The sequence below is a fragment of the Hydractinia symbiolongicarpus genome, chromosome 2, assembly GCF_029227915.1.
Source record: "Hydractinia symbiolongicarpus strain clone_291-10 chromosome 2, HSymV2.1, whole genome shotgun sequence".
Classification (NCBI taxonomy): Eukaryota; Metazoa; Cnidaria; class Hydrozoa; order Anthoathecata; family Hydractiniidae; genus Hydractinia; species Hydractinia symbiolongicarpus.
Genome location: NC_079876.1, coordinates 23980870 through 24007939, shown reverse-complemented (window position 1 = coordinate 24007939; position 27070 = coordinate 23980870). Strand labels below are relative to the sequence as shown.

The following is a 27070-nucleotide window of genomic DNA, read 5'->3' as shown; positions in this document are numbered from 1 at the left end:
AATACACAATTATTGATTCTTGAAATCCTAGCGATCAGGGTATATTGACCATTAAATTATAACTGTGCTTTAACATTTTTTAATTACTTGCACAAGAATATATTCGGCGAAAAAAGATTCACAAAAATTTCTTCCTCTATGGGCATGTTAAAAAGATTATAGATGGTAGGCTGTGTGGTATCTGGAAAGGGAAACAGTGCATTCAAAGCTCTCGTTTAAGCTACGGAAGGCGAAGGCACTCTCCCACAAAGCCACCTGAAATTTAATGAACACTATAGTCGGCATGTGTTTAATGTCAACTATGTGCGTAAGATAAGAACAGCGAGTGAACAATAAGTTGTATCTTTTAGAATTTTAAAACTCTTTCTTACAATAACATAACCACCTTCAAAGCGATTGAAAGAAGCTCAATATAACTATATCTTTACACTTAGAGAAACCACAACAACAAAACAATCGACTGAAGAAATATCTTTTTTGTTGTTTCCATTTTAACAGTATTGCTCTGTGTTGAGATACAAAACTGAGCTTCTTCAGACGCAAGCTTGAGCTTCTGGTAACAACGTATGGTTATATTTATTCGTACATATCTTGTCCAATGCAACCGAAATCTGAAAAAGGTTTGAACGTCGACCGTATGCTTCCTTAATAACATCGCCAGTTACGAGTGGTTAACAGGGGTTCGGTCCTTTGCATTTAACGTCAAAACGGAGAGTTGAAGTACGAACCAAAATATAAATGTTAGCTACGTATTTTATGATCTTCCACTGTAAGAGGATATTATGAAGCAACCACCACTGTATTTTCACCAAGGAGAAGGATGTTGACAGTTATACCTGATAATCCAAATATGATGTCATACCTTAGAATCCCATAATGTGTTTATTTAACCACGTCACTCCAGGCATGAAACCGTACAGAGAGTTAATGTGACATTGTCGAACCTAAAATGTGAAAGCGTTGAAAGTGGTGTAAAATAAAATAGAATAGAATGTCAAATGAATGACCCCTTTTCTTGATATTCTACCAATGCTTTACACGGAACGAGAGTAAACGCTTGATTGTTTTATTATTATAGTGTCAAATTCTTATAGACACACTAACACCACTGGTAATTTCAGCCAACTCATTGCTTAATTATAAAAGGTTAGATAAAAGATGAAAGACTACAGCAATTAATCTCATAAGGACCATCAAAAACGTGTCTACAAATAATACTTTGATAAAACATTTAACCTTGTTCTTAATCAACCTTGTTTTTAATCCATCTTGTTCGTAATTTTCCTACCTGCCAAGGTCTTGAGAGACTCAACAAATTTAATTTGTTTGCCACTTCTAACGAGGAAACTGATTTAATTGTCGCATTCAGTACAACACATAAAACAAGGACCGGAACCTTCGGCTGCAACCAACGGTCGTCTATCATCGCACGAAATTCTTCACTGCCAAAAGTAACTAAATTATACCAAACAGATAAATGAGAATCGCTATTTCTCACTTTTTTATGGTTCAATTAATGTTGCCATGTCAAAAGAAAAGTGATAGTTGTATGTATTATGCTTTACTTAAAAAAACGTGTGTTATAATGGAAGATGCATGATATGTTGGACCTAGGAGGCGAATGTGTGCAATATTGATAGAATTTGTGTTAACAAGGTGCACATGTTTTTTTATAACTATCATTAACATGAGAAATTACAGAGAATTTAAGCACCAATTGAGTAGTACACATAGAATACCTGAAAGCTAGCACTATCACAAGATATTTACAGGATGATTCAAAACACAAACACCATCCGGTTTATGACACATTCTGATCATTACAAGATAGCGGAGGATAGAAAACTAGTTATGAAGTAGGCTGAAACGTGACATGCAAGTTTCTGTGGATCGCAGCAACCATACAACAGGGCTAAGTGAACGCTCTCTCTGGTCTCAGTTCAAACCCTTGACATTTTTTTTTTTCATTTTTTTCATTTTCTTTCTTTCTTCCTTTATTTCTGTCCGCTGGCTATTTCCTGGCAATTCGTATTTTTTAATCCATTTTATAAATATAAAAGAGCGTATACTTTGCTTAGCAGTGATTCTGCCGCTTAAAGTCGCCATTTTAAATTTGTGAACATACCAGTAGACGAAAAATCGCTACCGAATGTGTGAAAAAGAGAACAGTAAGGATCACACCTTTTTATATAAAAACTAGTATATACCTAACCTTATCAAAATATCAAGACTTGATTGTGTGGAGCCTATGAAAGCATAAGGTTATGTTTTCATGAATATTCTTTCTATTTTATTTCTTTTCACAATAAGATATTTTACTTGGTTAGAAAGTCCTTGAACAGAAAAATAATATCAACGAAAATATGGATAAAAAATAGCTGGCGTATAAGTCCAAGGGGATATGTGGCATATATGAAGGATTTAGATGGCTGGATAAATGGATTGATTAGACGATGAACAAATAAATGAACAAACATAAATAAATAAATAAACATGAACCTCAGGAATTTACACGAGAAGGCTTTCTCACCTCTGTCTTCATTGGAAGTATTCACAACATAAATAAACGCGTCTACAGTATTACAAAGCTCTTTAACAGGTTGTGATATTTCTTCACCCACTAATAACTTGCTTCGGCGCTCTCCACCACGTTGCTGCTGTCTTTCAGCTCTTCAGAAAAAGAAAACCAGCATTGCACATTACCATCAAACACAGTAAAAATATATACATTCCAAACCTCACAATAGACACACTTCTAGCCATTGCAAAAATTAGAAATATTAAAAACTAAAATTTAAAACATTTCAAATTTCACTCTAAATCTTCACTGAAGAAAGGTTTAAATATATACATGAGGTTTTTCATAAGGATAGGAAAAAGAACAATCAAAATACGAGACTTGAACAACCACCGGACCGGAATAACCAACAGCCTGATAAGAGTAAATATAAAAAATATTTCCTAGTTAAATTTAAATTTTAGGTTTAAAAGGGGAAGTTAGAAAGGTCTACAGTAGCCTCGTAAATTGTGTTGGAATATATATGTGATATGTAAGAAAACTGAATATTACTTCAGACATCTTTTATGAAAACACATCTAGCTTACCTTGGTAATGCATACAAAGTTATCATATTCATAGTACCTCCAGCATGTTGCAAAGTCACACCTGATCCTATACCTAAATAAATAACAACAATGTCAAGATGACCACACTGATGTAAAACTACAATATTTAACAACTGTACAATTGCAAAACAATCGTACCATCAAACTGTCCTGGAAACATTCCTTTCACTGAAAAAGGTGACCGCTGATCCCATAATATTCTTTTGACAAGTCCACTTGAATCTAATCCTGATCCAAACATTACAATACGAGGAACAGAAAATCCAAAGAAGTAACTCAGGTTAGGTATTTGTGTTGGAAATTGAATACTTGTTTTTGACAGATGTCTGGATTCCGGACAGCACTTCAAATATCTAAAAAAACAAAACAATATATCATGTCACTCGTTGACGAATAATTTATAATAATTTTACGAATTTTTATTTTAGTAAAAAGAACAAGGAAAATAATTTTTTTTCCAGTAGTGGAACTCATTTTTGTAATATTCTTCTATAAGGTCAAAAACAGATTGTAGAAAACAAACATAATGTTATGGGGAAAATCACCAGTAAAATCTATGTAACTGCAAGGAATGCACGATCATACAAGGACCCGGTACACGTGATTTTAAAGTACACAAGATAATAAAGTTAGCTTGAGCATACATTTCTTTGGATGAAAGTTCTGGATTAGTTTGCAGATGAAGCAGTGGATGTGACAGATGATCTATTCGTTGCCAAACATAAGAATCATATCTTAATTTCTTCTCCCACAAAAGTTTATCGTTTGCCAAGTCATTCCAAGAACGACATACTTTACAAATATTGCAGAGTGTTCTGACATCCAGAAATGATAAGATATGCAGTTGGACGTTCGTCTATGAATCAAGCAAAAAGATAAAATTATAAAATAACATAACATGGATATGTGTATGTACAACTATTTTTAGCCGAATTAATGGAGACGATTTTGAAACCTCGCAGTGCAAGAAAGGGAATTATGGATGGTCAAATTGTGTACATGCGCACTTAAAAAACCCTCTACCTCCTTGTATACACCTGTTCACTTTTAGCCTGACCTGTCTCCCTAAGTGCATATATACTTTACAGATGCTCCCTTAGGAACTTCCTATTTGCTAAATACTTCTTTTGACAATAATAGTATAATAGTGTAATAACAGTGTACAATACATTCAGCTAAAGAAATCACAATTTGCTTTAAACCAATCAAAAACATAAACTAAACTTTAAAATATAGAACAATTTCAGGGGAAATTTATAGATTTACAGTAGAAAATAGAGGAAAGCTTAATCACATTACCCTTAGCCGCAGACAGATCTATATTATTATTAAACTAGTTGTAGGGTCTGTGAAAGAAGCTACATATAGTAGAAACTTCTTAGGCATTTTTTTTTTTTCAAAAAGTGTTTTTTAGATCGCATTTTAAAAGTTTAAAAACGAAAAGCGGCGATAGAAATATTTCTTTAAATCGCATTTTAAAAGTTTAAAAACGAAAAGCGGACATAAAAATGTTTTTTTAGATCGCATTTTAAAAGTTTAGAAACAATGCTTCTCATATGTTTTTTAAATTAAACGCGCTGGAATCTTTTTAAGTAATTAAATCAACAATACATTCTCGTGCAATGTATTATAAAATTTCGGGAAAGATTTTTATTATTTAATTACTTCATGCTAAAACTTAAGGGAATAGCTTATCAATACATTTACACAATGCATCTCGCTATTACAAGAAATATAATTGCTCCGATATTTCTTCGCAAGCGTTTTGTTTTTTAACACGCAAATATAAACTCGAAAAACCCTTAAGGGATTTAATTATAACAAAAGACAAAAGACTGCCGTCCTCCATGCAAAGGTGTGATATTAGCGTGTACGCGGTAGATCACATTCAGACTGTACATCGACACAGCTTATTCAGAATAAATTATATACTTCCTTTTACGTTTTTTCCCCAGATGAAACATAGCTAAATACTGACTAAGTTACACATATAACACATCCTCCACCACCTTCCTGTCTTTCTAACTAGGAAATAATCTGTGGCTGACAACCACCTGACTCATATTTATCAGCCTAGTTGCCTCTTACTGAGGTGTTGTGTTGCAAACCACCATGTTTGTTGCCATTCCAAACTCAAGGAATCTCTCACTACTCTTTTTTCCTGCTCCCAAATCCACAGACTCTCTATCTCTATAACCTTCAGATGACTTCCTAATATAAAAAGTCATCCTTGTCTTCCTCACAAGTCCACACTGTGAAGCATCAACTGATACAAAAGTGATGCATCTTTTATTATATCAATCACTAATACACCAGCCGTTCGGTCACCATTTAGAAAAAAACAAATGTTCTGTCTACAAACATCAATTTTTTAAGAATTTTTAGGAATTATGCTTTAAGTGTGTTATAAAGTTCCTTATTCCCTTGTTCTAACTTTTAGGGTTTTTTAAAAACTGCCGAGATCAAAAATTCTTCTTCTTAAATTGCATTTGTACACAAAATGTTCACATTATAAATAATTAAGTATTTTACCAACAGTGGCAGAAATTTTATACACAAGTGCAAGTTTATAAACAATGCCTGTAACACAACATTTAAATAACTTAAATATATTTCAATAAACAAACAAACACATATTTAGTTCTTTTCATGGATTCTGGCTATTTAAATATCCTAATCAACAAAACAAAAACTTTGTCGCTAACTATGTAAAGGCTGGTTCACAGTCATTCGTTGTGGTCGCTCGAATAGGAAGAATTTTAAAAAGTCTATTCGCTGCGAACGGAAGAATGCTGTTCACACTTGGCGCGTAAAATTTAAAATTGTTTACAACCAAAACAAATATGGCGCTTACAGCAAGGCAAATAATTTTATTGCTTTTGTTGCGAAGGCGAATGAAACGTAAAAATACTCGCGTAGCTGAAAGAAGATTCTGGGTTCGTCAAATCTACAAGGAGAGATTAATAAAAGGAGAATATCATCTCCTGGTTCAGGATCTTAAATTATTTGATAGAGAGCTGTTTTTTCGCCACTTTAGGATGACACCCTCCACATTAGAGCAGTTATTGGATTCACTCTTATCTTCATGGGAGCCATTAGTAATTTCAACCACAGTTTCCTGATGTAGTGTATCCTTAAAAGCTAAAGGCTGTTGCTGTAACAAAGTCATTAGTTCTTTGTAATTAATTGTTTGCTGCTGTTCCATTTTTGTCCCTGTGTGTTTTTATTTCTAGCTGCAATTTTGATTTTGATTTTGCAACTCAGCAAAAAATAGGGCATCTGATTGGTCGATAATACTCATTCGCCGTGGTAGTTGAACAAGATTCAACTACTTCGACAAATGCTGGCGAATGAGCGAAAATTACGTAGTATAAATTTTGTGCATATGCAGATGCATGGTCACTTATTCGTGCGACTACGGTGAATGAAGTGTGAACCAGCCTTAGAACTCTTTATAAAGCTTAAAATCACTTAAAACTTTAGGCAAATTAAGATTTGAGTAGCTCAAAGAGAGCTTTAAATACTCCAGGACTCCCCCATCGAAGCCACCGCCCCTCCTGGAAATAACAGACAGGGTGTATCCCTCAATATTTGTGAGGCTAGCCATGTAAAATATGCACATCTATCAATCTATAATTAGCTCTATTATCCCCTATATTAAATACAAAAAACTAGCTAGCTAATAGCTGGTGATAAAAACTTACTGGTAAATCATGATATAATGTTTTCCTGGAAAAAGGCTCCTCGTTAATAACATCCAATAATACATTTGCATAGCTATTTTCTCTGGTAGTGCCAGCACCAGATAATATATTTATTTTGGTTTTGTATATTCTCGATAAAAAGTCAAGAGCATTTTCCAACACATCTTTATTTTCCTTCGTTTTATTTGTCGTAAGATTCTCTACAGAAATATTCTGGCTTTGTTCTTGTTCTAACTTATTTTCCCTCATTGTTGAATTGTTGATATGATATGCGCAAAAGAGCCAACTGTTAAATTTCTCTATATATTATAAAAAGTGTACCTTTTTCTTTCTCTACAGAGTTACAAGTAATTCTGAACTGTGTCTTATATAAAGTTGCTATTTATTTAAAAAATGCAAATTTGGCAAAATGATGGCCGTTGGCAAGAACGTCAGAATCACCAACGTGTATTTGTTTATATCAGCAACAGCCTCTTTTCCGAGAAATAAACTATATTTGATCGGTGACATCATTAAGAACTATATTTTACACGGGCGGAGGAGAACATGATTTAATTTGAACAACCTCGTTCCCAGAATTTATTTTTTCGTTTTCTCAGTGCACATCTACCGCACAAAGTAATGTAAACAAATAACATTGCCAGAGAATCGTAAGAGCATAGCTACATGCAGGTCTTGAAATTTTACTTTAATAACTATATTTTTACAAAACAGCTTCTTTTAAAGCTACAAAATACAACAACATGATCGATTCAAGTTTCATTGAAGAACTGGAAAGAAATTTCAATTTTGGAATTGAGTTTATGCCATCCCAATCCTTGACGTCAGTTTCTACAATCGACGATGAAATCAGCGATTTTTTGGTTGCCAGTAAACATCACAAACACTACATCCATCTCATCATTAAGAAATGTTGATAATTTTAAATCCATGTTCGATGGTGCACACATAAATAACTGCGTTTTTAATATAAACATTCATCAGCACAATGAGCAACAAACAAAATGGCGTCAAATTTGTGTGATAGACTCTTCTTCTGACAAAGAATAAACTTTAAAACGTTCTATATATAGTTAGTTATTCGAATGTTTTTTTCTGTATGTTTTCGAACGTTTTCTTTTCTTAACAAAACCTGGTTTTTACAACCTTGTCACAAAGTAAATCTTTAGAAAATAATCCTGGTTTCCTCAAACATTTGGAAAATAGCATCCGTTAATAAAAACAATATAAACTGTTTTTGTCTATCTATTCCGAGAAATATTACCCTCGGTCAGCGTATCGACCTCGCAAGCTCGGTCTATACTTGTGACCTCGGGTAATATTTCTTGGTATAGATAGACAAAACAGTTTGTATTGTATTAAGATACGAAGAGAGTAAGAAGAAGAAGCAAAAAAAAAAAATGGGTAAAATGGAGTAGGTGAGGGAACAGAAATTTTGGGAACAGGGTATATGAACAAAAAAGTGGAGTTAGCTACAAAAGCGGGAAAAATAATGGGAACGAAGCTAAGGATGTGGGATGTTGGAAATGATTTGGGAAGAAATAAAACTGTTGGTAAAGCAGAAAAGTGGTGTGAATATAAGAGTTGATAAAACAAAAGGAATGGTTAGCTATTTCGGTGAGGTGAAGAAATACATCAAATAAAGAGACAAAATGAAAGAAACAAGAAAGGAAGAGAGTATCCTCGTCCCCAGGGTTTGTTGCTAATTATAAAGCCGCTAGTGTTTACTTGACGGCTAAACAAGTTTTTTCGCGGCCGGTCTCGATGTCAAAAAGGCAAAAGCCCTGGGGACGAGGTCGGGAAGGGAGAAAGGGACAATGAACCCGATATTGTATATAGTCCTGTACGCCAGCGATGGAGTGTGATAACTTATTTCAGTAAATCGGGCGTTAAGAGATTCAAAAAATGCAAATGTAGCTCGCAAAAAAGGTATCCCATATACAATATCTGCAATGACATTCTAACATGGCGGACATTTTTTCGTTAATGAAAAAATTGACGTTTCAAGAGTTCTTGGATTTTCGTTAATGGAAAAATTGATGTTTCAAAAGTTTTTTATTTTATCACGCAAATTTAACCTTGTCCCCAGGACTGTTTGCTTCTTAGCAGTGCCGCGTTTTTTGATTAGCGAACACGGTGAAAAAGGTACTGGGGCCGAGCATGACGCAAATCAAATTGCTTTACGTCGTAAAATGTGAAATCAACGATACGACTCAATTTCGATAGATGGGAAAAAGCTAATGTTAATGTGGAAAAGGATGATACCAAAAAAATAAGATTGATGAAAAGATCAAATTTAGAAGTACAAGCAAAATTTGACACTTATCGTTGTATCAATCAGCATTTGCGAACATGCCTTCAAAAGTTTAATAACAATGTCGAGGCTCATTCGAACCAATCTGCTAACAAAAACACTCGAATAAGCGCAAGCGAATTTCCACACGACTTCGCTTGAAATAGAAAAGATTGTGTTTTGGAAAAAAAACATGTTCACGCTACCAACTGGCACAGCTGGGAAAGACCATAAGTGAAATAACAAAACTTATTAATGGTTGGCACAACAACTCCCAACGTTCTACGGTGGCAATGAAAGCGATTTAATGTGATGCTGAGCTACTCCTTCAGAAGCCGAGCAAATCGTCGAAAACACAAGTTCATATTAAAGCGCTGCTACGAAGAATTAATCTTTGGGAAAAGTGAGAAATTTGTGAACTAGTACGTGAGCAGAAGCGATTAAGGGCAGACTAAGAACTAAGGGTAACAATGTAAGGGTGAACAAAAAATTTCTCAGAATTCGAGAAAATATTCTACGTGGGCAAAGGGAATGTCAATGCAGCATTGAAATTATTAACTAACAACATGTAAACATATCTTACCGCGCGATCAACGAACATTGATTTTATTGCATTAAAAAAGCGCAAGAAGCTGACAAATTAATTTTAATGACATGTCTATACAATATGGTTTGAAGAAATTGACGGGACGTGATCAAACAAACTGCGATTAGAACAAAAGGTGGGTCCTTCTGGTATGGATGCCATCTGCATCGATACCAGAATTGGCACCGAATCTTTGCTTCAAAAAAAATTAGGAAAGTTAGTATTGATTTGCGTAGGGCGTTTGCTTGTGTGATCAAAAAAATATACACGGAAAAAGTTGAATCGGAGGGGAATGGTAATAGACCTTTCCCGAATTTCCTATTTATGCCAAAATCAATCAAAGAGGTCGATACTAAAAATGATTATTATCCTTAAGTTCCTTAGCAAAAGGTAGAACAAATTACCTAATTTCGTTAATGTTTTTGTTCGTTAAGTGCCTCAATTCCGAACTGAAAGTTACGGTCACACCCTTTATTTCATATAGACGAGCTTTCCAAGAATAGCTCGTTTTCAAAATAATTAATTTCTTCAAATCTAAATAAAAACCAACCAAAACTTCATTTTTGTCATGATAATTTAATATTCTATCTGAATATTCTTATTTGAAGAGCACAGAACCATTATAAAATTTTGGATGACGTCATAATTATTATAATTTATGAAATTCGGGAAAGGTGTATTCTATTTGTCGTTGATACCGTTAGAAATGAATCCAGTACTCAGACCTATTGGGGTTGGCGAAGTGTCGATAAGAATAGCTGGAAAAGTAGTTATAAGGATTCTCAAAGAGGATATACGTGAATCGGAAGGTGTAGTTGTGTGCAGGTCAGGAGGGTGGTTGTGAAGCAGCTGTTTATAGAGGGTACGATATTTTCAAGATGATGGTTTGAAAGTGATGTTTCTTGTTGATGATGATAATGCTTTCAACTCGGCAAATCGTAAAGTTTTTTTACACAACATTCAATCCAGGTGTCAAACGTTGCATATTTAATTTACAATTGCTACAACTTCCCTGCTCGTTTGCTCTTCATTAGGGGAATAAAAATTCGATCGAAAGAAGAAACTACACATGGAGACCCAACGGCGATGGCTACTTATGCATTAGGAATTGTTCCTTGTTTTAACACATTGATTGCGCTAGAGAATGGGGGGCGAATGGTGGCAATTGCAGATGAGTTGACCGGTGTGGGAACGTTTGTAGAAAGTAGTCGAAAGTATGGGAACCGTTCGAAACTTGCTAAAAGTCACCTTGTTGTGAAAGAAAAATATTTAGAAATTGCGAAGGAGATGTTTGGTGGAACGAGAATCAAGGTTACCTCACGTCTTCAACGTCATCTTGAAGCAATCGTAGGTAATGCTGATTATAAGAAAGAGTATGTTGACTCTGCTTAATAAAAAGGTGATTGAATTAAAATTTTGTCACAGTTTGCCGAGGTAGGTCTCCGTGTAGTTTGCCTTAAGCGTTAACGAAGAACGAATCTGGGGCTGAAATATGGCTAGCAACTTCAGAATTTTCCGACGCGATGTGGAGAAAAATATGATTGTCAGCATTCAATGTCTTGTAAACAAGGCGATTTTGATACGCAGCGTCACAACGATCTTCGAAATCTAACGACAAAGTTGTTCAGTGATGTTTGCATAGATATAGAAGGATATAGAAACATTTACAACCGCTGACTGGAGAGAAATTGAGCAATTCTGAAAACTCCACAGACGAAGCTAGACTCGAAATTAGCGTTAGGGGATTCTGGCAACAAAATCATCAAGTATTTTTTGAGGTTATGCTTTTTAACCCAATCGATTTGACACATCTCCGTCAGAAACTACCTAATGCAACCAAATCAAATGAAAACATCAAAAAACGTGCATATGGACAAAGAGTGCTAGAAATGGAACACGGATCATTCACACCCTTCACTGAGTCGACAAACAGAACATTTTATCTCCCTGTAAAGTAAAGTAGCGGAAAAAGAAACCTTACAAAGTAAGGTTACAAACTGGCTTCGAATGAAATTATCATTTTGTTTATTGCGTTCAGCAATACTTTGTGTTAGAGAAAATACAAAAATAAGATTAATAAAGGTAGATGTTGATTGCCCCAAAATAAAATGAGCTGGCTTGTCAGCTGAATGAATTTATGAGTTTGTTATGTTCAATAATGTCAACTTTATTATGTTTATCCTTCAGCGTATAATGGCTTTGTCATTTATGTTATATATTGTAACTACTATTATTCAGGTTCATTGGTACGAATATATTATTTTATGTGTTTTTTAAAAAATTAATTATATATATATCAACTTTTATTAAAAAAAAAATTAACGGCCAATGCAAATAATGAGTTCAAAAATGGCGAGCGTATTTTTCCTGTAACGGAGAATGTTTGATTTTTGGCGTCTATTTTGTCAAGTTGACAAAAAATAGAGGATTTCGCAATGGCTTGCTGATTATACCTTTGTGTGCAAACTGGAAAAGGACTCAAATCGCATCCTGCAAGAAGAAAAACGCGATTATTGTTTCGAATATAGATTTTGAGCCTGCAGATACAGATAACTTTGAGTCTGTTTGAGAATATTTTCTTACTACATCAACATGAAGTTTCAAGACTTATTAATACATAGGGGTTGATGATTTACTACAGGAGAACGTAGTTTTAAGACTATAATGGTAATGAACAAACTTCTACTTCAGAAATCATCCAAGAAAAGTAAAGCTAAGGAATATTTGAATACAATTGAAAGACGCTTGAAACTTAGGATGTGGTTACCATGTTTGTTTATATCTTCCCCAGTCATCTAGCTGCTCTTATTATGTATTTATATTTTCGGACATGTTAGTTTAGATTTCGGTCAGTTTCATTTGTATCCGAATTTATCTGGAAATTCAACGTGCTGAAAATTTATCTGAACTATGTTTAAATTGCAAAACCATCCAAAAAAATTTGTAATCTATTTAAAAACTAGTTTTAGAAGAAAGTGTCCAAGAAATTTGCAAATGAGATACATGAAGGGAAATGGCAATGGTGACATAAAATTATTCGCAGACAAGATGGAAAATGGTATTCTACGGTTGAACGATAGCTAATCTACATGTGAAACATCCTGGAGCAAGAACAGGAGAAACAGAAGTATTGCTTACAGATCAACCAACCATCGTACATCCTATTAGATTTGAAAATATTGATGTAGAATCAGTGAGGAAAACAGTGACCAAGACACCTTTGGTGGTTAGAGAAGGATTTAAGCTCTGCCGATTTATGAAAAGATTTTTGTTGTTTTCTTTTAAAGAAAATCCGCCATCAAATCGCTCTGGACAAAAATCCCATCCTTTTGGTGTTTGGTAAAGGTTTTAAAAGAATAGCCGGAAAATTCGTTACATCTGCTGTTCGTGACGGTATTATTTCAGCTGTTGGATCTCTACAAACTTGCGCCGTACAGCTTTCTGGGTGTGAAGCTGTTGTTTACGAATGAACAAGATATTTCAAGATGCCGAGAAGGAAGCAGTGCTATTATTGGACTCTGTGAATGCATTCAATAACAGCAGAAGCAATGAGAGCAACAAGAAAACTGAGCCAGATCGTTTTGTCCGAAAGTCTGACTACCAAAAATCTCTTCACTTTGACATTCCAGAAAAGATAAAAAAAAATCAGTTGCGAGAAAACAACATGTAAACAAACGACTTATACACCACGTGGTTTCTGTAGAATCAGTCGCTGATAAATGGTATATGTATCATAAATATAAAGGATCGATACTAGAACACAAAGTAGGCATTTTATTTAGGACATTTGCTTTTATTTTGTGTCAATTGATATATTGTGAAAACAAAAATTTCAAAAGAATAAGCATTGATTGTATATGGATACAGTCAAAAAACCATCACAACGAGTAGAAAATAAAATAAAGAGAAGATCCAATCAAGATAACAGTGAAACATGAGAGGAAATCATCGCAACAGCATTTCTGCTTTTTACCCAAGGTGCTAGTGAGATCATTCGTCGAATTTTAAACCAAAACAAGATCAAATGTATTTTCAACTTTAAAGAAGCACCAAGCCATTGAGATAGTTTTACTTGTTTTATAGATTTAAAAGCAAATATCTCCCATACTCACTCGTAATTTTATTCTCCGAGTGACTATCTTAAATTGTCTATCAACCTAGCAGAATTTTAAATGTTCTATCTTGATTTAGATTCGGGACAGAGTGAACGCTCTTTCTTTTATAAGAACATGCATTATAAGAATATCAGGCTGGGATTTAGGTTCAAAACAATAGGACTTTTGTTTAGAACAAAAGAGAAATAAGAATATGACCAGTTTGGTTAGAATTTTGATATCTTATAAAAAAACGTGTTGTACGAGCCAGGGCCCGATCCGCACCTCAAACACGTTTACCGGCAATATTTTTGAAAAATAATTTGATTATTTGAGAATTTTCAAATTATTTGTAATATTTATATAAAGCTTGGGAAATTCTATTCCCTTCGAACTTTAAACCATCTTCCAACTCCGTTTGAGACGTTTACGCCAGCTGATGAATTAGTTTAGTTTGAATATACAGCATCGGTGTATGATCAAAGTGCCCGCCTTCTAGAGTGTCAGTTAAGTGGAGAGGATACCGTATTTAACTTTTTCATGCGTTATTTTTATAAGCAACAAAAAATTTTGAATTTTATTCCACAGGCTCGAATGTTGTTTAATTGATGTTCATTGATCTATATGCTTGAGAAGACCACACTTTTGTGTTTTTGCTTGCTTAATTAGGATACGCGCCAACCAAAATTAAACTTCCGTTTTACTCACGTTTGCCTTCTTACAAATTATGAAAGAAATTTAGGAAAAAGGAATGTCTCAAGGACTATTGTTCTAGCCCCACTGCTTTTTTTTCAGTTTTTCTCTTGGAAGGAAGGAAGATCTGCTGTTTCTTTGTTTTCTGTTCGAATCGGTCTTTGTTACTCTACGTTTTTTGCGACATCGTCTTCACCAGATATATTTCCCGCCAACTCAAACTGTTGCTAGAACCACACGAAGAAATTGACACGTGAGTTATAAAGGGCGCGATAACTGGATTTTACTATGATTTTATTCCATTCCTTCAAAAATAGTTATCGGAATAATTGGTGACAATAAAAACGCGACAACCATTTTTATGATACTTCAAACACTCATTGATAACAAAGTTGATTTTAACAAGACCAAAAAATGTTTCGTAATTAGACAAACAGGCCTGGTTTTTATTCCCGCCAAATAAAAAACTGAAAAAAACATAACAATTTCAATTCACATAAAGCATAGGAAGTTGATTTTTTAAATATAGCTTATCCATAGTTTTATGTGTTTTTTCATAACTGTAAATTCTTTGTTTGATATAAAGTTTTTATAACCAACATTTCATCTAAGGATGATAATTGTTGATCTCATGTGGAAACCAGTATTACAAATCTTGAAATAAATTTAGATCTGAATGGAAATGTCTTTCTTTAACTCTTGGTAGAGGGTGCAAAAGGATGGCAGCCGAATTTCTTATGCAGGAGGGTCTTCTTTACCCTCAACCAAAATTTGGAACCGTTTTCCTAGTGAAAGAACTTGATGACGAAACCACAACTGAAAAGAACAAAATCGATGTAAGTAAATTTTGAAAGGTCAAAGTTTACCCCGAATAATTTAATCTCCCAAAATTTAGAACTTTTTGGCGGCCTATTTTTTGTTAAAATACGTTCCAATTTTGTTCCCTAATTTGCACGGTGAGGAAAAGATAACAAAACGAATTTTTTTTTCAAAACAATTGGGTATTTTTTTCATTGCCTGGCACCCAACTTTATTCGGGAGGAACTAATTCTATGCATCGGTGGCTAAAATTTTCCCGGACCAACTTAGATTGTTTCTAATTCCCCCGGTGAGGAAGTATTGCTTTGACCGTTCTGATCGGAAATCCTGTAAGTGGGAACGAATTTTATTTGAGTTAACAAACTTGAACCAGATGCGCTATTCAAAAAAAGAGCCCATGATAAAAATTATCATCCATTTTGGACTTCGTTACCTATGAAACAGAAAGAGAAAGTGTCGAATTTATAAAGTAAGTGGCCATAAACATGTTTAGCAAGATTTTAGAAAACTAATACCAATCTTGAAACTAAAATAATATAATGGCAAAGTATCTCAACTTTACTATTTTCCTGATTAGATAGAAAATAAAACTACACACAACACGGATCTCTAGACTGTATACACAGGAAAATTTAAGTTTGGACAATTTCGTTCCCAGGATTTTCAGCTGTGTTTGCAATTACATTAATTAAAATAATGTGTAAGATGATGCAAATATATTTTTTTTAATACGGTTTATGATAAACTTGTGTGATTACATCACTGTGTTAACTGATCATTCTTGTGGCTACATAAACCAATGATTTTATAAACAACATTTAATTGATGCATAAAGGGTTAATTAAAAATTAAAATACAATTACCTTCTTTTGAAATATGATCAACAAATCTTCCTCTTTTAAGTAAAATATGATCCTTTTTTTCCTGTTACAGTTGTGTGTCACTTTGTAACATTTTTGTGTCATTTTTGTGACATTTTTGTGTCATTTTTGTAAACTTTTTATTACCGCAATTTCCTTGTCTCAGTTTCGTGTAATTAATTTACAAGTTCACTTGATGTGTGTAACTGATACATCCTACAAGGAAAAAGGAAGCACAAACATGGCTGACCGCCGAGACATAATGTATCGAAAAAAAATCGTAAAATTGGCTAATTGCGAGCGTCGTTTTCGAGCCAAAAGTTTTCCTGACTAACGTAATTTTCGACTCTTAATTTTTTTGAACTAATAAACTTTGATGATTACAAGTGAGTGAAGATAATAAAGAAGAAAATTACCAGCAAATAAACAAATACACGAAAATACATTCTTCTCAATACCTAAGATTATCTTTAGACAAACTGTATTCATCAGTGACAAAATTTTCCCGACTATTAATTTTCGACTAGCCCAAATGCGGTTTTTTACATATCTTAACTGAAAAACACCTAGGTCTTATATGGCGGTTTTTAGACTTATACTCTGAAAGAATGAGTATTCGCAATTAGGTGGAAATGGGCGGGCTGGTATTTCGGGAGGCCTGCCCAGAGGTGTTTATTTTGGGTGGGATGGGCGTATGAGGGCGTACGGTATGTTACTTGTCAATTAGGCTTGCTTTCCTCGTGTACTAGACTTTTAACTAGATTGTAGTGAAGAAAGAAATCTATAATAAAGTAAAAGTCAGCCTCACACAGAATTAAAAGTTGTAACAGTTGTTATGGAAACGTTGTGAAGGCATTTTCTTGGCCTGGCTTGATTTGAGATATTTTCTTCTTGCACTCGTTTGCAGAATTTTTTTTTTTGTTTATCGAAACGACTATTTATGTATAAACAATGAAACAACTTCACTGCAACGGAAATTTAAACGAATTAATTTTTTTTCCATTAGGGTGTTGAAGAGTTAAAAACTCTTATAAAGCAAACATGGCTGGACAATAAAGGAGAAACGCAAAAGTTTAATGTTGTTGTCGGTTTTGATCCTGCAGTATGGGAAGAAGTGAACAAAGGTATTACTGGCTGGCAAAAATCTGTTGGAAAATTAGAGCAGAGAGAGAAGTCGCATTTCATTTTACCTCAAAGTCAAAAATTTATTAATGGAAATGGTATGTTTTTTACTTAACCAGTGCTAAGGATAGAGTGCAATTGTTTTTCTTTTATTTAAAGTATACCCCCCGCAAAAATTAACATGTTATTTTTATATGAAAGAAGTTTTTAAAAAAGATCATTTTCAAAAGTCTTTTATATTAGTTAAACTTGTTTTTTCGCGGGATTAAGCTTCAATTGCTAATTTTAACTGTATTTGAATTACATAAGAAATCTATGTTGGAACGCAAAAAGGGTTCCTATATTCTTCGCACTGAAATATATCTTGCGGTGAATGTTTTACCACAGAACTTAAAAAATTCAAAACAATTTTGTTACGTATATTTTAGTTATTTTTGTGTATGATCTACATCTTGAATTTGTTTCTTGCCTCTGGGACTTACGCAAAAGTATTTAAAATGTCATCTTGTGCGCTAAGTACATGTAAAAGATGTTATATTTTCGTGTTACGTAATTGTTGAACGGCCCCAAAGAATATTTTGCAGAAACTTTACTATTTCTGTGAACGAGGCAAGCATTGTCATAGACCTTCAATGCAGCTTTTCTAACAATGTCCAAGGGCTTTAAACATTGTAATAACAAAATAAAACCTTTTTGAAACCAACAAAGTGAGTAATCATGTTACACAGCTCTCCTAAAACTTTGACTTTCTTTGAATTTTTCAAGAAGGTTTTAAGTGCAAAGCCATTGGTCTGTTCTTGTGTCTTCTGATTTGTTCATAAAAAAGAACTGTATTTTCTGTGAAATATAACAGTATAACATATTTTTCTCAATAGGAGTTTGCTGCATTGTTGTTCGCACAAGCCGCGGATTAGACAAAAATTTTGCTAGAAAAGTCAAAAAATTTCACGACGCCCTAACCGATATTACGTCAAGAAACCAGCTAGCCCTGCGTGTGCAAAAATGCGATTCAAAAGATGTTATTAGTGGTGTTTATGTGGATGGGCTAGCTAACAAGACAGATCCCAACATATTACAGGAATCTACTGCATGTATTGGAGGAGTAAATGGCTACCCTGGTGGCAGCTACATGCTGCAGCAGAAGTTCGAATTTACTTGGGACATCTTGGGGCAAAAAAACGCTTCTGATATTGCGCGTATGATTGGTCGGCAAAGAGATAACACAATCTTGCTTGGAAAATCTGCACGAGCTCACATTGTGTGTGCTCATGTGACTGAAAAGTCACTCAATGCTCGTTCATGTTTCAAGTTGCATCGAATATCAATGCCTTATACAGGACAGCAAGAGAAGACATTGGAATTTGGAGGAGCTAACAAGGAGGATGGTATATTTTATATGTCTGTTGGTAAATCAATTACTTATATCAAGAAAATTTTGGAAAATATATCAGGCCCTAAAGAATCGGTCACTAATGATCTACTGATATCTACCATAAATCCTTTGGATGGTGCATTTTATTACATTCCTGCTATGAAAGAATTTGACAGCGATTTATCAATTGGAAGGTACCCTGATCATCAGTTACTGCTAAGACATTGGAACGTGAAACCAAAGAACAATAATTACTTGTTTTATAATCACAAGGAATACCTTAACAGAATGGGAAAAGCGAAAGATATTACTTCTGATTACGTTCCTTATCCCGACCCACTGTCAGATAGGGTGTTGATTCTTGTGAAATCAATGTTTGAACAATGGGAGACGACATGGTTCAAGAAAAAAGTATGTGAGCCAATACCACATTTAGAGGATTTCATAAAGGAAAAAGACTCTACCCTTGGTATATCTGGGATCGTTTCGGAATCGTTGGTGTTACGCAGGGCATGGGCGGTAAGGTTGACCCTCGAGCATGTGTTCACCACAAGCGATTTCACGGAGTCCAAACTAAAGAATCATTATGGTCAGGTTAATGACTTGTTTCAAATCCATCCAAAGGAACTGATTGCTGGAAAGATGCCTGCTTTTGGTTTAGGAATTGGACAAATTGCTATGCCGTACTTTAAAAAGGATATATCTGCAAAAGAAATGTCTGCCGAAAACATCATGGCGTATTCAGCAAAGCTAAATGAAGCATCCGGTTATGGACACGTTGTTCCAGGTTATCAACGGATTCTCCAAAAAGGCGTTCCAGGATTTTTAAAGGAACTTGAATCCATGATAGAAAAAGCTGTTCAAGATGGACAGGTGGAAAAGAAGAAATACCTTCAAAGTTGCAGCATTGCATTTACTGGTGTACAAAAGTACATCGAAAATTATGGTCTTTTGGCAGAGCATTTAGCTAAAGAAGGCCAAAGTAGCAATATACAATTTGTGTTGCTAAAGTGTGACGTCAATAATATGTCAGAGATGGCTACTCGTCTGAAATATTTGGCCCGTGGTAACAGTGAAAATCCAACAGGAAGACCAACTAATTTTCATGAAGCTGTCCAACTTCTCTTCATCCTACATGCTTGTCAACATTTGTGCACAGAACCTGTGTCCATAGGACGACTAGATGTCATGCTTGAAGAATTCTATGACTTAAAAGATGAAAGAGATAAAGAGAAATACCAAGATATCATTGATGCATTTTGGATAAAAGTTGGAGAACGGGCGCAGATTAACAGAGAAACAAGATTAGATCTCTATACAGCAGGTACGATTGCTGTGCCTTATAGAAGCGACGGGAGATTTCCGAGAGGAGACGGAGGAAACCAGTGGGTTCAGCAAGCTACTGTAGGGGGCTACACAGCAGATAAGAATGGAAATAAGATAGCACCTTCTATAAAAAGAATAGAAATAGCAAAACTGTGTTTAAAAGCGGCTCGGCGGTTACCATTAAATGCACCTTGCTTGTCATTAAGAATGCACAGTGGAATGGATACAGACGTTTTGAAAGAGGCAACCAAAACCATTTTAAGCGGAGGAGCACATCCTATCCTTCCACATGATGACCGAATAATACCAGCACTGGTTTCTACTGGCATATCACTAAAAGACGCCATTAGCTATTCTAGTGACGGATGCTACGAACCAATCATACCTGGAAAGTCCGAGTTTTCATTCTGTTATGTACCTCTTCTTGCGGTTTTGGAAATGACTTTGAACCGTGGTGCTACGATGGTCGACGCTGGTCCTGCAGGGATGAGAGGGTACACTATATCAAGGGAATTGAGACCAGGATCTGATCAAATTAGGAGTCTGGATGATATCAAGGACCAATTTGGCAAGCATCTTCGATTGCAAATTCATGATGCGTTGACTGGCTTGCTCAGCAATTATGGTAATATCTACAAGGCGTATTCTTCTCAATTGCTATCTTGTTTGATAGATGGATGTTTAGAAGATGGAAAAGATATCTATAATGGCGGTGCTGCTATTAAAATCATTGCCTGTATGTTAATTTCTTTTAGCAATACAGTCAATTCGCTTTATGCCATCCAAGAAATCTGTTTTGGTGAGAAATCATTAATCACACTCGACTCCCTTGTGAGAGCACTAAAGTCAGATTGGGGGTATGATTTACAAGAACCTCTTCAAGATCCCATGGATGGGGAGTTAAGTCATTCAATTAAAGCCGAAAATATGAAGTTAGCACGGGAGTTTGTTCTTAATTTACCAAAACTTGGAATGAATGACGACGAAAAATCTTCTGATAAAACATACTTGTCCAGTTATCGACCACAAAAGTTGAAGAATATTGCAGAATGGCTTTCAAACGAATGTGTGGAAGCCTTCAAAGATGTTACCACGTCGGATAAATACCCCTTATACGATCTCATGAAGAATCTGAATGAAAAGTATGGCAGAACCAAAAACCCTGCTGATTTTATTAGATTTATGCTCGGATCTGGAACATTTGAGGGTTATATTGGATGGGGTTTAGGGTTAGCTGCATCAGCTGACGGCAGAAGAAAAGGTAAGTTACGCAAAAAGAAAGTTTAGTTAAACCGAACTCACTTTCCTGTACAATACTTCTACTTTCGTCTAACACAATTTGCATTATTAGGCCAGCCTATAGCTTCAGACATGAGTCCAGCGCCAATCCCGCAAGATCTTCCTGACACTCCACGAAACGATCAAGACATTTATGAGTAAGTATTTGTATATACAGTTTTAATGAACTTATAAATAACAAAATTTAAACATTTTTGTTAAAGAATATTTTTAGTTATAGAAATTTACAACTTTAAAATCCTACAAAATGGGTTTCTCAACAAAACTGGTCTAACGAGCGATGATGATTGATTTGATCATTTTTGTTTTCGTGAAAATCAGTCTTAATGTATCTTCCCTTAATTGCTTTTAGTTCTTTTATTTGAATTAAATCCGACGTCAAAAGTTGACTTAAAGGATGATTCACGAAAACATAAAATTTTGCGTTTATAGTTTGATGAAATATTGGGATATCGAAGCAATCAAAACAGGATATCCAAATGGTGCAGAAGTTGATTTGGTCATAGATGAAGACACTAAAGAAGACAATTTACTTGAATTTTTGACTAACTACGCGAATGCGGACGTAGTGGGAAACAAGAAAGCAATTGGTGCAAATCTTATAACACGTGAGTTTCAAAACTTTCTTTAAAACGTCATTTGCACAAAAAATACAAAAAATTCGTCCTTAAATTTATGATACAAATATCACCACGTTTATCACGACGGTTCTTTCTTCTTTGCTAACATCCGTATTTTGTATGCTTAAAATGGCTACGCACAGTTTTATTCCGGGACTCCATGCGAGTTAAACATTATCCTTTTTCCAAGAATTAGCGAATAGTAAATTATAACCATGCGTTTCAACTATTTATTCAAATTCCGGTTTTTTTTATTAGTAACATGTACCAATCAGTCGACATATAGAGCAGCCATGATAAATCCAGAACAATATGATCTTATCCGTGTTCGAACTGGAGGCTGGACAGAGTTTTTTGTTTCATTTTATTCAGCACATCAGGTAATAATTTGGTTGTTGACCGCGGAGAGCGAGGTTGATTACCTGTTGACTGTCTAGTTTAGGAGGATAGAAATAGAGAAGGAGAGCCATTTTATTTAGTAGCTATTAATATCTATTCAAGTTCTGTATTGTTTGTAATAACAATTGAATCATAGGCTCGTCTTGCTCGTCTCTAATTGTACTCTCCTAGGTCTATTTAAGTTAAACCGTGTCTTGCCCAATTTAAAACATGAATTTAAATCAACTTATGACATGTTCTATAGCGTTTTTACGGTACGAAAATGCTTCTTTTTACCCCAACCGAAAATTGGTCCTGACTGTATTAAAGGTGACATCATACCTTTTTGATTTTTTTTTACGCATATAATGAAACTTGCATGGTAAAACAATCATAAAAATTTCATCAAGAAACCGAAATGAAATAGACCTAAAACATTTGGACAAACTACAAAAATATATTGTTTTTAGCTTCAACACTTACGACGGACTTATGCGATAGTAAATCCCGCGAAATCGAAATCTGAAATCGAGGCAGAGGAAGCTGAAGACGACGAGTGAGAAAGAAGAGTACAGAAGAAAAAAGGACTAATTAATTTTACTTTCCAAAAGGCGGACAGCTCCAAGTTGGCAATTACTTTTTTTGCACCAATAATGTCCGCTATTTGGAGACAATAATGTATAACAAATTGATTGACCACGTGATTAGAGCCTAATGGTTTTTTTCAACACTTTTTAAAACTGTTGTTTTAAATCCTCAAATTCTCGAATAATGATGAAGGGATCACTTAACCATGATAAACTTAGTGTTACTCACATTTAGTTTTACGTTTTTTTGTAGAGGGCTCGAAATATATAAATGTTAGAATATCCGATTAATATCATTATTACCCTAACTCTCCTCTGGATTTATTATCGCCCCTCTGGATTCTTCGCCGCCTTTCTGGGTTGTGTTTGTAACAACCTTCGCCTGATCAAGCCATGGTAATGGTGATGTCGATAAATTTAAAAGTTTACTCACTGGGCACGTTGAAACTATTGTTGAACTTACTTTAACTATTAATTTTTGTAAGTGTTTATTTTCGCGCTTTTCTCAGATTTTATTTAAAATATTATTCACAAAAATTAATTAATGCGCGCCAAAAAATCAGGAAATAGCTATAATTCGTAAAATTTTATCTCGGAGTTGAACAAAGCGTAATTATATTCACACAAAGAGAAAAATAATCGTTAAAAGTGTAGTTCAAAAGCTTTTCTTTCAAAACATTCGCCAACATTTTTACGTCATTCGCAAAAATTAATACACGGGAAATTTAATTAATCTGCGAAAATATGTACTGCAAAAAGTAGTATCATCAAGACAGTGGTTATCTCCTATCTATTGTGAAATTAATTGATTTTTATTTATTTATTTTTAAAAATTGATTTTCTGGATTTACTTTTAGATAAATTTAAAATATTAATCGGTTACTTACCGTACGATGGTTAATCGAGATTTTCCGGGGAGACAAGCCCCTCTCTTTCTTAGATATATTAGTAGCTTTGACAGGGTATAAGTCAGGATTATTAAGAAAGGTTGTATAACTAAGGGCACAAATAACTAAGGGCACGAATAACAAAGGGCACGAATAACAAAGGGCACGAATAACTAAGGACACGACTAACTAAGGGCACGAATAACTAAGGGCACGAATAACTAAGGACACGAATAACTAAGGGCACAAATAACTAAGGACACGACTAACTAAGGGCACGAATAACTAAGGGCACAAATAACTAAGGGCACGAATAACTAAGGGCACGCTAAAGCTTGTTGGATCTTGCAGGTTTAAGTTAGGACGGTGTATGACAAATTAGGGTGTCTTTACAGAAGTCCATATATGTAGTCATAATACTATGAACACTGTATTCTCTGACCTGCTAAAGCAAGCTAATTTAAAACAATAAAGCTGAAAATATATAAGTTCACTCTTCTCCAATGACTTTTGAGTTAAGAAGTATATTCACATCCCTTATATACAGATATGTCGTACACCCACAACTCATCTAACGTCAAAAAAGTCCAGAAGCTAAAAGCATTACGTGACTTTTCATTCATCAGCGTTTGTATTTCTGGACGATATCTCATCAGTTCTGCATGCATGTTTGTGTATTTTACAATGTTGTGCATTATATCGTCAGTAAGAAGGATCATTTCAACACATGAATTTTTTTTTTCTATCAAAAAATCTTGTCATTGGAGGAACAGCAACACCTTTAGCAGGCTTCCATGACCAAAAATTGGAAGATTTTTTTTCTCTCAATGTCCCGAAGCTGTCAGTATCATTATGATACAACGCTAACAACAGCTCTGGTGACGTGTAAAGATTATAACGCAATAACCTTTTCTGTATAATCCCTCCTTCAATGACAATACTACTTTAGAGTAATTTGAGTACGTATCAAACGGTTTCCGAAACAGCACATTTGGTGGAAGGTAAAATGTACCAGCGCTAGTATTAACAGTGAAGCGATAAAGATACCCTGTACTGCTCTCGCAAAACTAACCTTTACACCATATCGTTCTCTTTTGTTTGGTATGCAATCGCGAAAATGTAGACGACCTTTTTTGGAGTGACAAGTATTCACTACATGTTGCTCTGGCACAAAGTTTGTGTAAAACTGTTGTGTTAGGTCGTTCTAAGATAATGGTAACTTACGCAAATTATCATTAGGATCTTCCTCGAAAGATTCAACAAAGTGCAACATTTTTTGTATTTGTTTAAAACGGTGTCTGCATAACTCGACTAAAAATTGGTGTGTTAAACATGACACCCTTTTTTCAAATACACATGGCTTTTATTGTCCAATACATGTGGTAATGTAGCTTTTGGACAATCCCCATTATACACGTAATACTAATGTACACCAATGTACACCATGCGTTGTGTCCATTATTAGTGTCCATTATTATTTTACACACAATGTCTCAGAATCATCATAAGAAGGTGAATAATTCACAAGATCAAAGTTAGGCGGGAAAAGTGATTTTTGAAACTTTTTTGGGTTTTTCAACTGTTGGAAAAAAGTTTTTTATACATAACATATAGCAGCTATCCATTATGACCAGCTACCCATTGCACCACCGTAAAATATGGCTATTAGTCTTTCTAAAATGGGTTCAATAAAGTCTGTAGCTTGAGCCGTTTTTAAACCGCGCTTGCTTGGAATAAGTGTCCAAAACGGGAAAAAATGGTGTCCGTTGTAGAATCAACGCCTACAAAATGAGAAGCGGAGTTCTACTTTCTTTACTATAAATCTTGTCTTGTTCACTTCTTGAAAACTTTCTAAATATTTTTTCTTTTTGAACACATAATAATAGCAAACGCACAAGAATTTCTTATCCCACTAACAGCACAAACGATATAAAAAAATCTAACAAGTTCACTTTATTTCTTTAAAATGTTTCATTTTTCCTCTCAAAATACTTCCAGGGCGTTTAGTGACAAGTTTATCGCTCCGAACCCCTTAAAAAAATTTGTTTGAATGTAAATTAACCAACTTGATATTAATTTAAAATAAATTTTTGGTCAGGCGACAAATAAGTATATCGGAACTTGTGTTAGTCACGCATGATAGCGTTTCTATTGAAAGCCCTGGTTAAAACAGCAGCTAAGGCAAAAAACGTCAAGCAGGAAATTGTTAAAGTTCCATTAAATTGTGCTTCAAATTTATTGCATGATTTAAATATATTGAAGTGTCACTTCTGTTTACAAACTAATTAAAAAAAATCTACCAAATAAAACCAATTCACCGATTAAAGACTTTTCATAAATCTATTCTAAAAAATCATAGTGAAACACAAAGAGCTTGCACTTACTACCTCCTAGCTAACCAACTTATTTCGCCTTTAATCAATCACTTTCAGCGCTTACTGATGATTTGCAAAAAAATTAACCACCTTGAGAATGTAATAGGAGACACATTCTTGTTGACCTGATATGTCGTAACGATAATTCAAAATATTAAATTATTATCTTATGGCATTTAAAAAGATTCAAGAACTGAATCTATCCTACAAATTAAATTTTTTGCTATCCTAGACTTTCGTAAATATAAGTAAGATTGCAAAAAATAAAAAATACTACAACAACCTTACTTTACAAGCATTACCTTCGTGGAAGTCACTAAAGTTAAAAATCAACAGTCCGTTAAATATTTTTAAACCTAAGGGGGTGGATAACGCTTTGCATTACATTCCTTGCTTCGGTATATATGGAAAAAGTGTTATTTATGGTCCAATAATGAACTTATTCATAATTTGATTAAGACAGCTTTAAAATTTATCAAAATCAAAGACGAACAAACAAGGCATAGATAGAGAATCAGCTCACTCTCACCGCTATGCGAAGGTGAGCCGATTAATGGTGAAAACTCTAAAAGCACCAGCCCTTCGTTTTTAACATTGAAATAGATAAAAGTTATTGAAAGGAGGCAGCTTAAAAATCCAATCATGCTTGATTTGACAGACATTCACAGATAATTTTTTTTTGAATTTTTAACTCACTTCGTGGGAATTCCGCTCATGAATAACTATTAACGTAATTGCTACAAGCCAACTTCCATAAAGGTAATTGCGGTAAAAATAACCCTATATACCTTTATAGAGTGTTTGTTGTTTATAAGACAAGAACGTTTCAGAGATGTATTTCCTTTTGCGCTCAGGATTGGCTAAAATAGCGAGTAAATGGATGTATTAAGGCAGATATCAAAGCAGAACAGGGCTAACACGAACGTGTA

General features: G+C 34.5%; 3 protein-coding genes across 3 annotated transcripts in view; 1 reads left to right on the top strand and 2 right to left on the bottom strand.

Moving 5' to 3' along the window:
* LOC130630273 (uncharacterized) overlaps nt 1–27070 on the bottom strand; it is a 97120-nt gene that overhangs the window by 47462 nt on the left and 22588 nt on the right. The window lies entirely within an intron of this gene.
* Nucleotides 327–7186, bottom strand: LOC130630276 (F-box only protein 4-like). Its single transcript, XM_057443702.1, has 7 exons — nt 6831–7186; nt 3771–3982; nt 3265–3479; nt 3106–3178; nt 2531–2670; nt 1289–1455; nt 327–944 (listed from the first exon to the last, which is right to left on the bottom strand). Exons 1-7 carry the CDS (start codon nt 7077–7079, stop codon nt 864–866), a joined length of 1137 nt encoding a protein of 378 aa, XP_057299685.1. The 5' UTR covers nt 7080–7186; the 3' UTR covers nt 327–863.
* On the top strand, nt 15205–23390 carry LOC130630270 (uncharacterized). The gene is made up of 7 exons (XM_057443696.1): nt 15205–15332; nt 17182–17395; nt 18173–21256; nt 21347–21431; nt 21727–21902; nt 22173–22294; nt 22763–23390. The coding sequence occupies exons 1-7, from the start codon at nt 15216–15218 to the stop codon at nt 22850–22852; spliced, it is 3888 nt and encodes a 1295-aa protein (XP_057299679.1). The 5' UTR covers nt 15205–15215; the 3' UTR covers nt 22853–23390.

What these genes read in the sequence shown, in the direction of transcription:
- LOC130630276 (XM_057443702.1), bottom strand. Translation starts at nt 7,079, where the DNA reads ATGAGGGAAAATAAGTTAGAACAAGAACAAAGCCAGAATATTTCTGTA. An exon ending in TACTTCCAATGAAGACAGAG is followed by an intron (nt 1,456 to 2,530) that starts GTGAGAAAGCCT and finishes GGTATAATTTAG; the next exon opens with TTACTTTTGGCAGTGAAGAA. An exon ending in GTCTCTCAAGACCTTGGCAG is followed by an intron (nt 945 to 1,288) that starts GTAGGAAAATTA and finishes TTCACATTTTAG; the next exon opens with GTTCGACAATGTCACATTAA.
- LOC130630270 (XM_057443696.1), top strand. Translation starts at nt 15,216, where the DNA reads ATGGCAGCCGAATTTCTTATGCAGGAGGGTCTTCTTTACCCTCAACCA. An exon ending in CTGAAAAGAACAAAATCGAT is followed by an intron (nt 15,333 to 17,181) that starts GTAAGTAAATTT and finishes TTTTTCCATTAG; the next exon opens with GGTGTTGAAGAGTTAAAAAC. An exon ending in AACGATCAAGACATTTATGA is followed by an intron (nt 21,432 to 21,726) that starts GTAAGTATTTGT and finishes TTGCGTTTATAG; the next exon opens with TTTGATGAAATATTGGGATA.